Below are 15,484 nucleotides of genomic sequence, written 5' to 3' on the forward strand. Positions count from 1 at the left end.
TTGGTGGGAACTCCGGGCAGCAGGCAACCCTCCTCATATCAAATCAAATTCTAGGAAGGCATTTTAAAAATTATTTAAAAAGGGCTTCCCTGGTGGCACAGTGGTTGAGAGTCCGCCTGCTGATGCAGGGGACATGGGTTCGTGCCCCAGTCTGGGAAGATCCCACATGCCGCGGAGCGGCTGGGCCCGTGAGCCATGGCCGCTGAGCCTGCGCATCCGGAGCCTGTGCTCCGCAACGGGAGAGGCCACAGCAGTGAGAGGCCCACGTACCAAAAAAAAAAAAAAAAAAATTAATAAAAAATAATTCATATAAAAATGCAATCGAATCAACAAAGGGACAGGCCAAAAAATCCTTTAACTAGACCAGGACAAAAGGGTTATGGAAAATGGTATGTTTAGGAGCTCTATAACCCTTTCTATGCCTCTGTTTTCTTATCTGCAAAAATGAAGGTTTGAGGTAAGGATTAAGTATAATCCATGTGAAGCACATGCAACAGTGCCTGCCATGCAACAGGCACTCAACAAACATTAGCCACTGTTAGTATTAGTTAAGGATGAGATTACATAGAAGTCAAAAGGGATGCTCTGAAAGTTTAAGTGAAAAAAGGATTTTCTAGATGGCAGCTTCCATTTGTGCTTTCAATGAAGTTTGGCTCACAGCATAGCACCCTGGAATCAGATCTGGGTTCAAGTGTCAGGCCCACTTCCTACCAGCTGTGTGACTTTGGACAAGTGGCTCAACGTCACTGAGCTATAATTTTCTCAGCTGTAAAATAAGAATAATAATACCTACCCTGTAGTATTGATAAATGAATTACATATGACAATGTACGAAAGTGTGTAGCACAGTGATTCCATAGGTGCATCCTAAGAGCCCAAAAAATGATGGCTTTAATCATCATCTTGTATTTTCCAGCCTTTGCAATTGCATCCTTGGGAGCCCAACCCAGAAGTGACAGTACATTCTAATGGGGGTGATGGGCAGAGTCCCCAGTGCCTAATAGAGACTAAGCCATGGTAATCCCATCGGAATCCTACAGTTGGTTAGTCTAACAGCCACAAGGCAATTTAGCTGGGTGAGGATGGAGTCTCAGCTTTGACCAACTGGGGTGTCCCAAAGAAGTAGCCATGAGGCAGGAATTTTATCTTCCTGGTTATTGAGATTATCTCATTCCAAAGGCAAAAACATGGTATCTTGCCTTGGCTGTTGCTCCCCGGTGACAAGTGCCAAGGGGCTACAAAATAACTACATGCCACCACCCCCACTACTTTTTTTTTTTTTTTTTTTTTTTGCGGTACACGGGCCTCTCACTGTTGTGGCCTCTCCCGTTGTGGAGCACAGGCTCCGGACGCACAGGCTCAGCGGCCATGGCTCACGGGCCCAGCCGCTTTGCGGCATGTGGGATCTTCCCGGACTGGGGCACGAACCCGTGTCCCCTGCATCGGCAGGCGGACTCTCAACCACTGCGCCACCAGGGAAGCCCCCCATTGCTTTTTAACTGCATTTTTTGACTGCATTTTTTGATTATGAAACTATTATAGAATCACAGCAAAAACTATATAAAAATATAAAATAAAAAGGGAAGGACTGCCTATCTTCCTACCAATAAGACATAGTCCCTTTTAACATTTTTGTGCACGTTGCTTCATATTTTTTTCTTTATACATATATGCTCCTCCACACGCTTCGCCATCATTTTTTAAAAAATGAGCTCATACCCTACATACAACTTCATCACTTGTGTGTTCACTTGATATATCTATTTCTGTGTTTGTCTGCCATCATTTTTAATGGCTGCATAGGAATCCATCAAATGCAGACTTCATAAATCATTGATCTATCCTCCAACCAAAGGCACTTAGGTTGTTTCCAGCCTTTTGCTATATTAAACAACACCAGACTGAGTATTCTCACATAAACCTCTATACACAATTGTCCAATTACTTCCTTAGAAGTGGCACTGATGGGTCAACAAGTGTACAATTTTTAAATGCCTTATGAAAAAAAACAAAACAAAACAAAACAGCTAGCCTTGCTGAGATGGGAGGTTGAGAGAGGCATTTTAGTAACAGAGAGACACTGTCTTTTAGGCCCAGGTAAACAAAACAGCCTTCTGTTGGCCTTCTCCCCTGTCTTCCTATCATTCACCTACTGGGAAACACGTCTCTGTCACTAATGAAAACAACTAAATCCTCCTGTGCAAAATCCAGGGTCCAAGAGCGAGTGTCTGTGAGACAAAACTTGGGGTGTCATCTGGAAATGCAATGCGAAGGGTCAGCAGGAAGTGGCTTATAAAGGCAACAAACTCTCCCAAAGGGCTCCCATGAGCCTACCACTTGGCCCCCCTGATGTGCAGGGCAGGCAGGCAGTCACCTCACTGACCTCAACTGAGGACCCAGTGGGTAGGGGGACGAGTCACAAGGGCACGCCGTAAGGAAGAGAAGCCACGCCACAGTCCATCCTGAATTCTGAGGGACCCACCAACAGGATGAAAACCACAAATTGATGCAGATGCACTCAAGTGGCCCACGTGTATACACACAGACACAACCAATGAGGGCATAAGAGAAACACAGTCACTGGGCTAAGAGGAAGTTGCAAGAAATAAAATTTCAAAATGCTGCATTAGGTACAGATAAACATGCAGACAGAAAGGGCTCTCAGTCGTGCTGCTCGCTGGCAGGGGGACCTTGGGCAAGTTCCTTATGGGCCCTCTATGACCAGGTAACCAAGAAGCTCTAAGCTTAACCACAGAGATCTGATTAACTTTGGGGTTTGGTATTTTGAGTTTTCTTTCCCTGGCTATGGTGTTTTAATTTCTATTTTTACAATCTTTTTAAAAAAAATTCTCCCTTTCAGTGATTGTCTACCATCTGTCCTGGGAGCTTCCACTGTTTCATACTCATTTAGTCCTGACTACCCCCTTGGAAGGTATATGTTATTCTTACTTTATGCTCTAAACGTGCTTGAGGTCACACATCTAACTGGAAAAAAGATGGTTCCTGGTTTTGTGCTCATGGTACAGAGGAGTTACCCAATAAATAGCTCATGGCTGAATGAATACATGCACACATGAATGAATAAATTATGTTGTAGACTCCTTTCTAAACCCATGAAGTTTTCACTATATAAGACTCCTTCTACATGTGTCTTTTTTTTTTTTTTTTCCGGTACGCGGGCCTCTCACTGCTGTGGCCACTCCCGCTGCAGAGCACAGGCTCTGGACGCGCAGGCCCAGCGGCCATGGCTCACGGGCTCAGCCGCTCCACGGCATGTGGGATCCTCCCAGACCGGGGCACGAACCCGTATCCCCTGCATCGGCAGGCGGACTCTCAACCACTGCGCCACCAGGGAAGCCCTACATGTGTCTTTTTGATAGAAGTTATCTCAGAATCTTTTTTGAAAATTAGACATACATCACCAATCAGAAATGAGCAAGACTTCTCTATTCCATCTATAGGAAACAGGTGTCACCGCCACAGTGCCCTGTCCCAGGAAGACTGTCATAATCCAGCAACTAAAGGGTTACACCTAGCTCAGCAGGGGGCTTCCAGGGGCCTGCTCCCAGGCTTGGGTGACCTCACATTCTGATGGTTTCTTGTTGAATATATAGGGTATCACTCCTGGAAATAAGTAACTTAACATCCCAGGCCTACAGTTTGTGCTCATCTGGGTAGAATTAGCATGATGACCTAGAGCTAGTTTCCTCTAGCTCGAATATTTCATCACACTATGAGAAGAGAAAATGGAAAGCAGCGAAGGAGAAAGCCAAGTCCAGGGCAAAGGCAGCACTGGCTATGGATAGTGGTCACTGCCCGAAATCCAACTTTAGTGGGAACTCTCACATTTAGCTGAACTTCTGAATCACCTGGAGCACTTAGTAAACCCACTGATTCTTGCTCTATTTCACTTCCCTGCAAGAGGTGTTTGTTTGTTTAAAGACTCTGCATGAGGCTCCCAGTGTACTTCTAAAGTTTATCTCTGATTACCAGCTGCTGCTCTTAATAGGGGAAATCCCTGAAGCTGAATGAATTGACATTTGCAGAGAGGATATTTTCCCCTCTGGCCAGAGGGACTTCTCCCATCCCCACCAGCTTTTTCACTCCCTGTGCCAAGGCTACCTGGTTTTGGAGGTTTCCGTGACCTGCTGGTCCATCCCTCTAATGGCTGCTGGTGAACTGTGCCATATTCCAAAGTTCTCTCCAACTGTTCTGAGCCGCCTGCATCTGAATTCAAAGAAGGGGTGCAGAAGCAGCTGGAAGAGAGAAACCAGAGTGGCATAGTCCAGCAGCAACCTTTGAAAAAAGCCAATCAAAACTGCCAGGCTTCTGATTCATCACACGGGGTGAAGGAAGGGCCTGTCATATCGGTCACTGGCAAGCAAAAACCAGAAAGAAAACCAGAAGTTGGCACTGGTGATTTGAAAGGTGGCACTCAAAGGCCCTCACCAATAATTAGAACCCAAATAAAGCTGTTTTGAAAAATTAAGGCATCTTTTGTTGTCCTCAATCTTTACTTTTTCAGATTCCCTCCTTTTTGTGTTTTCAACTGAACTTGACAATGACTTGTCCAGAAAATCAAATGTCTACTTACTTGGATAATTAAATTGAAAAATGAACCCTGAGGATTTTTGGAATGATAGTATTAAGAAAGACTTTTCTCTTCCTCTCTTGAATCACATTATTTCCTTTTTATTACATGATATATGTATGTTTTAGACACATGTATGAAATATGCACTGGCTATTTCAGAATTCAAGAAGTAAAGGTCAACATTCTTACTAGCATAGTCAAAAAGATGTGATAAATGTCTTGTCATTGAACTTGCCAGCAGCTGGCAGTCTTGGCACCCTGGCTATTGTTTCTGAGTACACCCCTCCCTCAGACTCCCACCTCCACCCCTTGGCTCTGTATAGAGTCTGACTGACAGAATATTTTAGTTATGTTCCATCTAGCCCTGGTGGTTAAGAACACAGGACTGGATGGGATAAAGCCGAAAGACTTAACGATGCCATATGCTACAACTTGGCTATACCAGGTTATAAGCAGCCAATGTCATCCCTTGTTAAAGGATTCACTTCAGAAATAATAATTCCAGGAGAGAATAGGACATCACACTCTGTCACAGTGGAAGAACCTGATACAGATACAAGATGAAACAAGTGATCATTTTAGGAAAACCCCCTTTGTCTTGAATTTTGGTCTTATTTAGAGAAGCCAGAAAGACTCTGAGAAGTTATTTAGTTTGGGGAAGCAACTTTTTTTTTTTTTTTTTTTTTTGCTGTACGCGGGCCTCTCACTGCTGTGGCCTCTCCTGTTGCGGAGCACAGGCTCCGGACACACAGGCCCCGCGGCCATGGCTCGCGGGCCCAGCCGCTCCGCGGCATGTGGGATCCTCCAGGATCGGGGCACGAACCCGTGTCCCCTGCATCGGCAGGCAGACTCCCAACCACTGCACCACCAGGGAGGCCCGGGAAGCAACTTTTGAAAATAAAGAATAGGGAGAGAGATAATTTTCAGAAAGAGGAAGTCCAAGAATAAAAAAGATGGTATTTTAACAAACACCCTAAAACACAGGACCAAATACATGGATGGTTTCTAATGACACTATCATCAGAGAGAAAATAACAAGGCTTCAAAGACAGTGAAAGGGTGCTTCAGGACTGCAGAATGAGAAGCATACAGAAGCATAAGCTTTCCAGTGTGCCCAGAGGACATACCCCTGACACTGGCTAAGTGTGTCAGCACCAAGCCTCAAAGAATCTGACCAGGATGGAAGAAGATCTATGGTGGGCATATATGCATTCGATTGACACCTGACAGTGCAACCCACAGCTCCATTCCTCTATTTCCTGAAGCCACAGAACATTAACTACACTGAAATTGATTGGAAAATTCCAATAAACATATAGAAGTTTTTGTGCATTGCATTTGTTAAGACTTTTTCATAACCCTACATTGTAAAAAAAAAAAAAAAAAAAAGTCCAAATGAATAGAAAACACCAACACAGCAAGAAAACACAAGCAATTGATGATTGAGGATACGGCGACAATAGCCTCAAGACATTACTAAAGCCTAATCCTAAACATGAGCAAGTTCAACAAGAGAGGCAGCTCTGCCCCGAGTGGGCTTGGAGTCACTGCTCTTCGAGTTCGAATCCTGGATTTGTCACTTATTCACTGTGTGACCTTGGACAAGTTACTAAACCTCTTCATAGTTTCCACATTTGTACTGATACAATGGGGATATACCTACCTGGCTTGAAGACTGAATAAAAGACAATGTAAATGGTAGCACTCTGTAGCCTGTGAAAGAGCTACATCTTTGTAGCCTGGCAATTAACCCAGCTCACACAGCGGGGGTCTCTGCTTAAGGAAGAAGCAAATACCTGAGGTGTCACACGAACGCCTTCCTGTTGAGGGCTCTCTGTGAGGGGTGCTGAGCCTATAGATAACGTGGGGCTTGTTTTGTTCCTCTTCACCTTCTTGCTCATCAATGTACAGCAGTGGTTCAATAAAATAATCCCCATCGTGGGACCGGAATGTGCCCAGCTGCAAATAAAGAGAGATGAGAGGTTGATTTAATATAACTCAGCCACTGGGAGGAAAAGGACAGTGGAATGTTGCCAAGTGAATGGCACCATTTACCCAATCCCTTTCCCATGAGGGCTGCTTAAACTGAAAAGTCCTCCCGACGTATTTGGAGAAGCAGTTGTTTTTTTTGTTTTTTTCCCCACTCTCTGCCATATCAGTACCTTACCCTTGATTGGACTCTACTTTATTGCACCTGCTATCCAAACCTGTCTGTGAGAAATACTTCCTTGGTGCTCAACTTCTAATTATATACACTCCTACAGACTGCTGAAAGAGAGTGTTTCTGTGCATTAAGACAGCCTGGAAACTCAGCTCCAAAAGCAAAAGCCTACCCAAGGAAGCCTCATTATGACTTCAAAATTGAAAGCATATGTTGACCACAAGGCACTTAAGGTGGTGCCACCTGTGACACTGGCACACGAGTCTCTTACCACCCCTTCCCTTGGCCATAGGGAGTGACACGGGATAAGACTTTGCAGTCAGGCTGCCAGAGGTTCCAATCCCAGCACTGCCACTTACCCACCCACCTTGGGCAAGTTCCTTAACTGCGCTGAGCTTCAGCTTCCTTGTTTATCAATTAAGGACAAAAATACTTACTGTCACTTATTGTGCAGATTAATAAGATAATGCGTGTGAAGTGCTTAGCAAAGTGATACCTTGTAAGGGCTTAGAACACATGAGTGGCTTTTGGTGTTGCAGGGTTAGCCTCTAACCACCAGGATATAATTTGCATTTGCCAATCACTCTAAGCACCTTGAAAGAGGTAACTCTTTCTCCTCCCCTTCCCAAGCACCAACAAGTTTTGCAAATGATAAATGGTGATTCAAAGTTGAACCACCCAAACAAAACATTACGAGAACACTAAAAAGTTCCCCATGCCATGCCGGTTGGCAGTGTTTCAAGGGAAATAACAAGCTCTTCTTTCTCCATTGTTCCTTTTCCCTCAGTGGCGGGAAAAAGGCAGAGGCCTTTGACTTTCCCCTGGACATAGGGAAATGAATGTCCTTGAATGTCAGCAGCAGCATCAGCATCATCCAGGAGTTAGTTAGATACTCAAATAATCACACTCCACCCCAAATCTGATCTACTAAATCAAAGTATCTGGGGGTAGGGCCCAGGAATTGAAATTTTAGAATTCTTGGGCATGATAAAGTTTTCAAGCACTTGGCTAAGACACTGGGGTTCCCAAACTCAGCTAAGTGTCAAAATTACCTAGGAAGGTGAAAAAAAATTTAGATTTGGGGCACCACCCTATATCTGCAGATTTAGAATTTCCAGTGGTGAGGACTAACATCTGTATTTTTTAAAAAGCTCTCCATGTGGTTCATGAACCACTGACTTAAAGAGAAGACAGCTCTAGTGTCGTCTGGTGTCTAAATAAGAGACAGAGTAACTGGTGTCCAGAGAAGAAGTGATTTAACAAGTTTATTTTCACCCAGGCACCTCTCTCCATTTTCAACATACAACTCTGGTGTTCTCTGAGCACAGAGCAGGAAGCTGACTACAACATGGGAAAGCTATTAGAGACAGGCTATAAATACTGAGAAAGAACCTGGGAGCCCATCTGGTGAAGATCTGGCAGCTTTGATTATTGAAAGAGGAAACTGAGGCCCAGAGGGAGGAACTGGATTATCTCCTTCAGTGATACAGAAGCAGCTGAATGGTACCCATGGTGAATCTAGAACTCAGGTACCCTGACTCTAGTCCAGTGCCTCTAAAAACAAACAAACACACACACACAAAAACTTTGAAATTCTCTTTAAGAACATAGATTCATTCTCTGACCCATGGTTAAGAATATGGGTCAGAAGGATTGGGTGGGAACCACAACTCTGCCACTTACTAGCTGTGAAACCTCTAGCAAGGCCCCAATTCTCAAAGCCTCAGTGTCCTATCAGCAAAATGGGTTGTTTCAAGGATTGGGCTGTTGTAAGGATTTAGATGAAATAATGCATACATAAAATACTTATTATAGTACAAGACACATAGTAAGAGTTCAATAAATGGTATCCATGTGAAGTCAAATTAATTTTGTGGCTGATTCACAAAACAATTGCTTGACTGAAGAGTAATCCTTTCTTGGGTAAGGTGACCATTTATTCAAACACAGGTACTAAGTGCTTACAATATACAAGGCTCCAATATGGGAGAGAAATGAATTGATGCTGACCCTACTGCCAAGGAAAAGGGGATAGAACACGTGTTCCAAGAACCATACTACAAGGGACAGCATACTAAACATCAAAGAGAGATGCAGGTAAGAGTCTATGAAAGTGGAGACGGAGAGATGACAGCAGTCTGAAGGACGACAAAGAGGTTTCCTGGGGAACAAGATACCTTAGTTACACTTTGAAAGATGGGTATGATTTGAGCATGTGAAGCAGGGTGAGATCACCAAGTAAATCCAAAGGCCCAAAGGCTATGAGGTAGAACTAGGACGGGAGGGAAATGCAGAGAAATGCGTGAGAGCAGGTTGCCTGAAATGCAGGATTTGTGAAGGAAAGCTTAACAGATGAGACTGGACATGTGGATGTGCAAGGGGTGAGGAGGTACACTGTCAATGGTCTCAAGTGCCAGATGGAGGAGTTTACAGTCGTTCACTAGGAAGTGGGGCGGTCTGTGAAGTAAACGAACAGGGTAGCCATGCGATCTTGTGCCTTGTCATCATTAATCTGTTAGCAGTGTGTGGCAGGGATTAAAGAAAAAAGACCAGAGAAGCAGCCAGATGGAAATATTTCTTAGACGTCAGTCCTAACGACAGAGGAAGAGAGAGGGAAAGAGGTCTACAGTCATAGTAGGGATGTTCAGAACAGGTGAGAAACGCATCTGAGAGGGAATTCAGGGAAACTAGTAACTGACCGGTGGGGTGACGGGAGGGGGGAAGGTTGGCATGACTCACTCTGAAGACTGAAAGATTTCCAGGAAGGTTTCCTGCGTGGGCCACGAGGAACGTCAGTATACTATTAGTACTGAAACCGTAAGGGGGCATCTTGGGAGGAAAGATAAATTCCAGGATGAAGACAAAGGGGCAAGCGTTTTGGAGCTAGATTCGTCCCTGAAGATAGAAACAGCCAGCTCATATGAAAAAACAGCTTTTTCATATGTATGCCAGACCTTGCCCCCCACCCCCCAAAAAAAGGGCCAGATTGCAAATTAAACGCAATATAAATGGACTTCTCAAGGTCTAGACAGTCAGTCGTTCTGAAGTCCCGGCCCTCAGTTCCCTGAGAGAGTTACGACTCCGCAGTTAACACGTGCGAGTTACCACCTAAAATTGCCAATAGAAACTAAGGTCCTGCGCAGTAAAACATACCACTGCTGGGGCCACTCAGCGGGGTGTGGAGGCGGGGAGGGAGGAGGAGTAAAGGCTGTTTACAAACTTGACGTACACACGTAGCCCTATCAGTAAGGTTCTGGAATTGTGGGTTACAACCTTCGGATCTGGGGACACTCTTGATGCCCTGGGTTCCGGCACCTGACTTGTGCCCACCCAAACCCCAACCTTGCTAAGAACAGAAAGCGTCCAGGCGTCTTGGGGCAGCGGTGACTCACTGCAGCACCCCCTCCCCTTCGCCTAACTGCCGTCTCCGCCCACCCCCAAACCATGTCAACAACGCATGGCGGCTCTGGGAGCTTTGCTGGGGACTAAAGGCGTTCATCTTCGTCCTCGCACCCCAGCATGCTAACCCTCCCCCGTTCGAGTCTTCAAGCTTGCCTCGCTCCCCACCCGACCCCTCGGTCGAGCAGCGGAGATAGATGAGACATCCAGATGCGGGACTCTGGAGCCACTCATAGCAGCGCGTGGAGCGGGCAGCCAAGAGCCCCGGGTAAGTATCCAAACTCCCACTTGGAAAAGGTAACGACGGGGAGTTAATCGGTGCTCTGGGGAAAAGTAATCGTATCACGGGGGCGCAGGGCGAAGAGGGCCCGTGCGCTGGGAGAGTCTGACCCGCGATAGTTTGTGCGTCATGGCGCGAGTCAGAAACGCACGTCGCTTGGGAAAGTCCTAGAACAGCTCTTGCTCGGGTCAGAACCTTATAGCGGGTCCTCAAATAGCAAGAGTGGAGAGGGCGGACACCGCGTGGGGCCCACTGGAGGGCAAGTGGGGCGGGGGGGGGCGTAACTAAGCAGGGGGTAGGGGTATCAACTTGGATCCCCTGCTAAGTGCGTATTTTGCAGCGCAGAGAGGTGGCCGCCCCGCCCTCTCGCCTTCCCTCTCTAGGGAAATGCGGGCCGCAGGCTCTCTTTTCCGATTCTCTGGCACCCCATGGGTGGTGGAAACCCCAGAACTGAAACCTCCTCCGGGCAGCCTCTCCAAGCTTCCTCCCAGTATTTCTGCTTCTTGGGGCCACCCCACCAGCAGGGTGCAGAGTCGCACTGCGCCGCACCCCCATTCCCAGTTTCCTCCCTAATGCAAAGCGTCCAGGGCAGGCTCCGCCCCATTCCCCGCCCCCTGAGCCCTCGGCCCACCCTTCCGTTCCTGGGACAGGACTGGTTCCCTGTCAATCCAGTTCAGCCTCAGGGTTCCTGGCGCGTGAAAAAAGGCCCTGAGAGAACGTGGGGACTCTAGATTACGCAGCGCCCTCCAAGACACACGGAAGGAACTCCCCATACCCGTGGCTGGGGATTCTCAGCCCACACCCCCGACTCAAGACGCGCCAATGAGGAGTCGGGTTCTCCCTGCGCTCAGCTGCTCCGCTCCTGGGCGGCCGAGTTTGCAGCAAGGAAGGACAACTCTCTCCGAGTTTGGAAACCGACTTCCCAGCCACCTACCGGTGTGGGGCAACACTCAGCTGAGTCGAATTCGGACCCTAGAAAGCTCCGAAACATCATGAACTCCCCGGGGGCGGATGCGTGCGCTCCTCTCGCGCACTCACCGGTGTAGCCACCCAAAGCGTAGGACGCAAAACAAGTTTGTAGCTGATACTTAACGCCAGAGCAGAGACGGCGCAGTGAGGGTCTTAGGCAAGAGAGCAATTAAGTCTCCTAGAAGCGGGTGAGCAGGCGAGAGGGCAGGGGAGGGGTGCGCGTCCACTTACCATTCCTGAGCAGAGGCTGATGACGGCCGTGTGCTCGTACTTGGTATTGACATGGCCTTTGTAGAAACAGTGCTTGAGTTCCGCTTCCTCCTCAGAATAAAACTTTGTCTGGTTCACCCCGGGTGCCCCGAAGAGGGTGACAGTGAACATTGGAGCGATAAATCCGGCATGGGCGGTGAGATTAAATAGAAATTGCTGGCCGAAGGCGGAGAGGCGGTAATGCGCTTGGGTGTAGGTAGCGGAGGAAGAGGAGGCGAAGGCAGGCCAGGGGTCAGAGGCAGAGTTAAGGCTCCGTCGCCTTCTTTTGAAGTGTACGTTCGTGGGAAAGGGTTCTCCGAGAGCGTTCACTCGGATGGGAGACGCGATTTCGTATTCGCTCAGAGTCTCTAATAGTTTCACTGCAGAGAGAAGCAGAGGCACATGAACCAATAATTCAATTTTCCGCAAGTTTTAATTTAAAAATGAAGTGGGCGGTTTCGTCCTGAGTTATTTTCCAGCTTCCCCTCCTCCGCCCACCATTTGAGTCAATCCCTTCACCTTCAGTCACTGGACAAATATTTGCTGAACACCTACTATGTGCCAGGAACAGTGTTAGGCGCTGTCGGAGCCAGACAATGAATAAGTCAAAACACATAACATGATTACAGATCCTGACAAGTACCCTGAATAAAATAAAACACGCCACGATGTGGTGCCCCCATTTACTAAGTAACTGTAGTTTGGGGCCTGGGGTGAGGAAGGAAAAAGATCCGGCTAAAAGAAGGGGGAGACGACAAAGTTCGTTCCACAGTGTGTCTCTCTCTAGAAATAGGCTGGGAATGACCTAAAGAAGGGAGAGGCTGCAAAGCGGGAGACAATTCTTTCTAGGAAAAGGAGAAGAGAGAGAGAGAGAGGCCTCAGCTGCGGGGTGCCCGCTGTCGGACACGGAGGCTGGGGAGCTGGCGACAGGGGCGGAGGGTCCCGGTGGCCGAGCCTCGTTACCTTGCCTCGGGTGCAGCCTGTCCCTGCGCACGGCCGCCGCGGCGTCTGGGCTCCCCGTCTCGGCCAGGTCCCGCACTAGAAGCGTTAGCAGTGTGGCCCAAGATACAAACTGCATGGTGCTCCCCACCCCTCCCCCGCCGCCCCCACTCCCCCCTCCCTCCTGCCCTCTTTGGCGGCTGCGGCGGCGACGCTAGGCAGCGGCCGCGGAGAGCGCTCGGAGCCCGGCGCCCGCCGCCAACTTTTGACTTTAGGAGTCGCTGAGGTCTCGCGGCGAGGGTCCCGTCTGCGCTCGGCTGAGCAACGCCGCCGCCTGCCGAGAGCTGAGCCGCTCGGGCCGCAGGAGGAGCCGGAGGAGGAGGAGGAGGAGGACTGGGGCTCGGCTGCTCGGCCGCATAATGTCCAGGGAGCGGGCAGGAGAAGGCGCGGAACGTGCGCTCCGAGGCGCGCCGGGCGCCCTGTGCTGGCGGGGATAGCGGAGCGGCTTCTTGAATGGGGGGCTGGGGGGCGGAGGCGGGGGGGGCCGCGGGTCCTCCGCTGCTCAAGTACCCAGGTCCCCGCCTCTAGGAGGAGAGGGGAGGAGAAAGAGGAGGGAGCGGGGACCGCCTCTTCCCAGATCGAGTCCGCTCCTCGGCCGCCCGTGCGGGACTCGTGCTCCCAGAGGCGCCGGGAGCGCTGGGGCAGCCCATTGCGGTCCCGCCACCACACCGGGACGGGCTTTCCTGAGACTCCCTGCCCGGGGGAAGGAGAGCGGAGAAAGTTCTCTCCCTTTCCTGGCGCTCCCAGTCTGTCTCCCTCCCGTCTCCTCTCTCCCTTCCGAATCTCTCTCCCTCGCCCTACGTCTCTGTGCCGCTCTGTCTCTGTCCCCCCTTTCCCCCCTTGTGGTTTCTTCCCCCCCTCCCTCTCTAGTTCCCGCATCTCCCCCTTTTTCTTTTTCTTTGCTGTCCCCATCCCTCCCTCTTCTCTTTCCCCCTTTATGAATTTTTGTTCCTGACTACCCCCTTCTTTTGGTTTCTTACAAGTGAAAGTGGCCCAGCGCAGGAGCGCCTTCCCTTCCTACAGTTTCTCACTAGGGACGAGATTTGGCATCGGAGCTCCGCTCTCGGTTTAATCGCCTCAAGTCAAGAGGTTTAGAGTCGGGGTTCTTATTTTGCAGTTCGCGGTGTGTTTCAAATCCATGGTCTCCTGAAAGTTTCTCAAAGCTTTAAAGCTGTGCTTTTCCCAACCTCCGTCCCCATCGCGAGAAGGTCCATAGCTTTCTGTACGTCTCGGGCCCAAAAAAGGTTAAGAACCGATCTGGGCAGCGAGAGGAGGCGGGGACTTAGGCGCCCCCGACTGCCTCCGGGTTTAGAGATATGGGCATGGGGCGGGGGTGGGGTGGGGGGAGGAGTGCAAGGGGACTGTCGTGGACTCGAGGGGAAGCACCAGTGCCTGGAGGGATTTCTCAATCACTTCCGCTTGCTTTTTGCCAGAGAGATGCTTGGAGCAGCTCAAAGCTGACACTTCAAGCTGTAACTACCTCTGCCTTGGGATGCATATTTGGAAGTCAGAAGAATTCATGCCAGAGAGGGAGGATGTGGTTGCGGGGGGATGGGGGGGGATGGGGGGGAGGAAAGAGAGAGGGAGAGAGGTGTTTAATCCCTGATGTTTCAAACAGTTTCTGTAAAAATGAGTATTTGCCCAGAAGTCCCAGAAAAAGAGTTTTCTGTTGCTTGGTAGGCTGGCACTCCAGGTTGAAAATACCAAAGATTGCCAACACCGGGGACCAAATAGCAATATTCCATACGTGTCCACTACTCTGGAAACATTAATGCATGTATTTCTCCTGGAAGAGGGAAAAATGACTTGGCAAGACTGAAATTTCCTAAAGAAGTTGTTAAACGAGATAGACCAATGTTGCCATTATCTGTCTGAGTGGGATTTAGGATGGATACACAACGTAAAGATGGCAAAACAGAAATACCTGTCAAGTGCACAATCAGATTTTTAAAGGGTAACATTTAAAGCTTTTTTTTAAACCTTCAAAGTAATTGACTAAAAGACATTTCTGCTAATACACAATCTTTCTTTCCATTAGGTAATAAAAATTCCTCACAATCACAGTGTCTGAGGTTTGCTGAGTTTAGCAAGGAACAGAAAAATATCAAGAAATCAAACTATTAGGTGATGCCTATGGAAAATATTCTAGGACATCCACTATAAAATTACTCAGAAATGTAGCACGTGTTCAGTATTTCCCATTAAACAATTTTCCTCTTTTTCAATTTAAATCTCCCCTGATAGAGAATCTAACAGTATAGAAATGATTACATGTAAGGATAGAAGTTTCCTTTGTGTACTCTTTCTCCCTAGTTTTCTTTCTAGGACTTGGTGTTAAAGGATGAACTTTGTTTACGGTTCTTTAAAATTGCTCCTAATACAACCAATCATTTCCACAGCTAATAGGGATGGAAAATACACAGTATCTCTTGCAACCTCCTGAGGTGACCAAGAGCCTGGATTTCTAAGCTTCTCATCCTCAGTGAGTCTGTTCATCCTTTCTTAAGTGTTATTAGCTTACCTCTGAATTTACATCTATAAACAAGTCTCAAAAAAAATCTTAGTAAGATGTTTGAAATTATAAGAAATTAATAGGTAGATTGAGCTAGCTAACCAAATAATTCAGGTCAAAATCTGAATAATGACAATAATCAACTTTGAGTACATACCATGTGCTACACCTTGTGCATTTAATACAGCATTTAATTCTTACAGCAGCCCTATGAGGCAGGCAGTATTAGTAATTTCATTTTACAGATAAGGATATTAAGGTTTAAAGAGGTAAAATAATTTGATAAGGGTCCCCCAACTAGTGAGAGACAAACTCTGTTTGA

At 47.8% G+C, this 15,484-nt stretch overlaps 1 protein-coding gene across 6 annotated transcripts in view; it reads right to left on the reverse strand.

The window, feature by feature from the left end:
• The window catches only part of ADAMTS9 (ADAM metallopeptidase with thrombospondin type 1 motif 9), a 171,761-nt gene extending 159,023 nt beyond the window's left edge, over nucleotides 1-12,738 (reverse strand). For all 6 annotated transcript variants that reach the window (XM_060109127.1, XM_060109130.1, XM_060109131.1 and 3 more), the window contains exons 1-3: nucleotides 12,615-12,738; nucleotides 11,634-12,031; nucleotides 6,390-6,552 (exon numbers count right to left, since the gene is read on the reverse strand). In XM_060109127.1, the coding sequence (XP_059965110.1) occupies nucleotides 6,390-6,552; nucleotides 11,634-12,031; nucleotides 12,615-12,729 (676 nt within the window). In that variant the 5' untranslated portion in view covers nucleotides 12,730-12,738. The remainder of the gene's footprint in view (nucleotides 1-6,389; nucleotides 6,553-11,633; nucleotides 12,032-12,614) is intronic.
• Between the last annotated feature and the right edge of the window lie 2,746 nt (nucleotides 12,739-15,484).

The sequence above is a fragment of the Mesoplodon densirostris genome, chromosome 10, assembly GCF_025265405.1.
Source record: "Mesoplodon densirostris isolate mMesDen1 chromosome 10, mMesDen1 primary haplotype, whole genome shotgun sequence".
NCBI classification, from domain to species: Eukaryota; Metazoa; Chordata; class Mammalia; order Artiodactyla; family Ziphiidae; genus Mesoplodon; species Mesoplodon densirostris.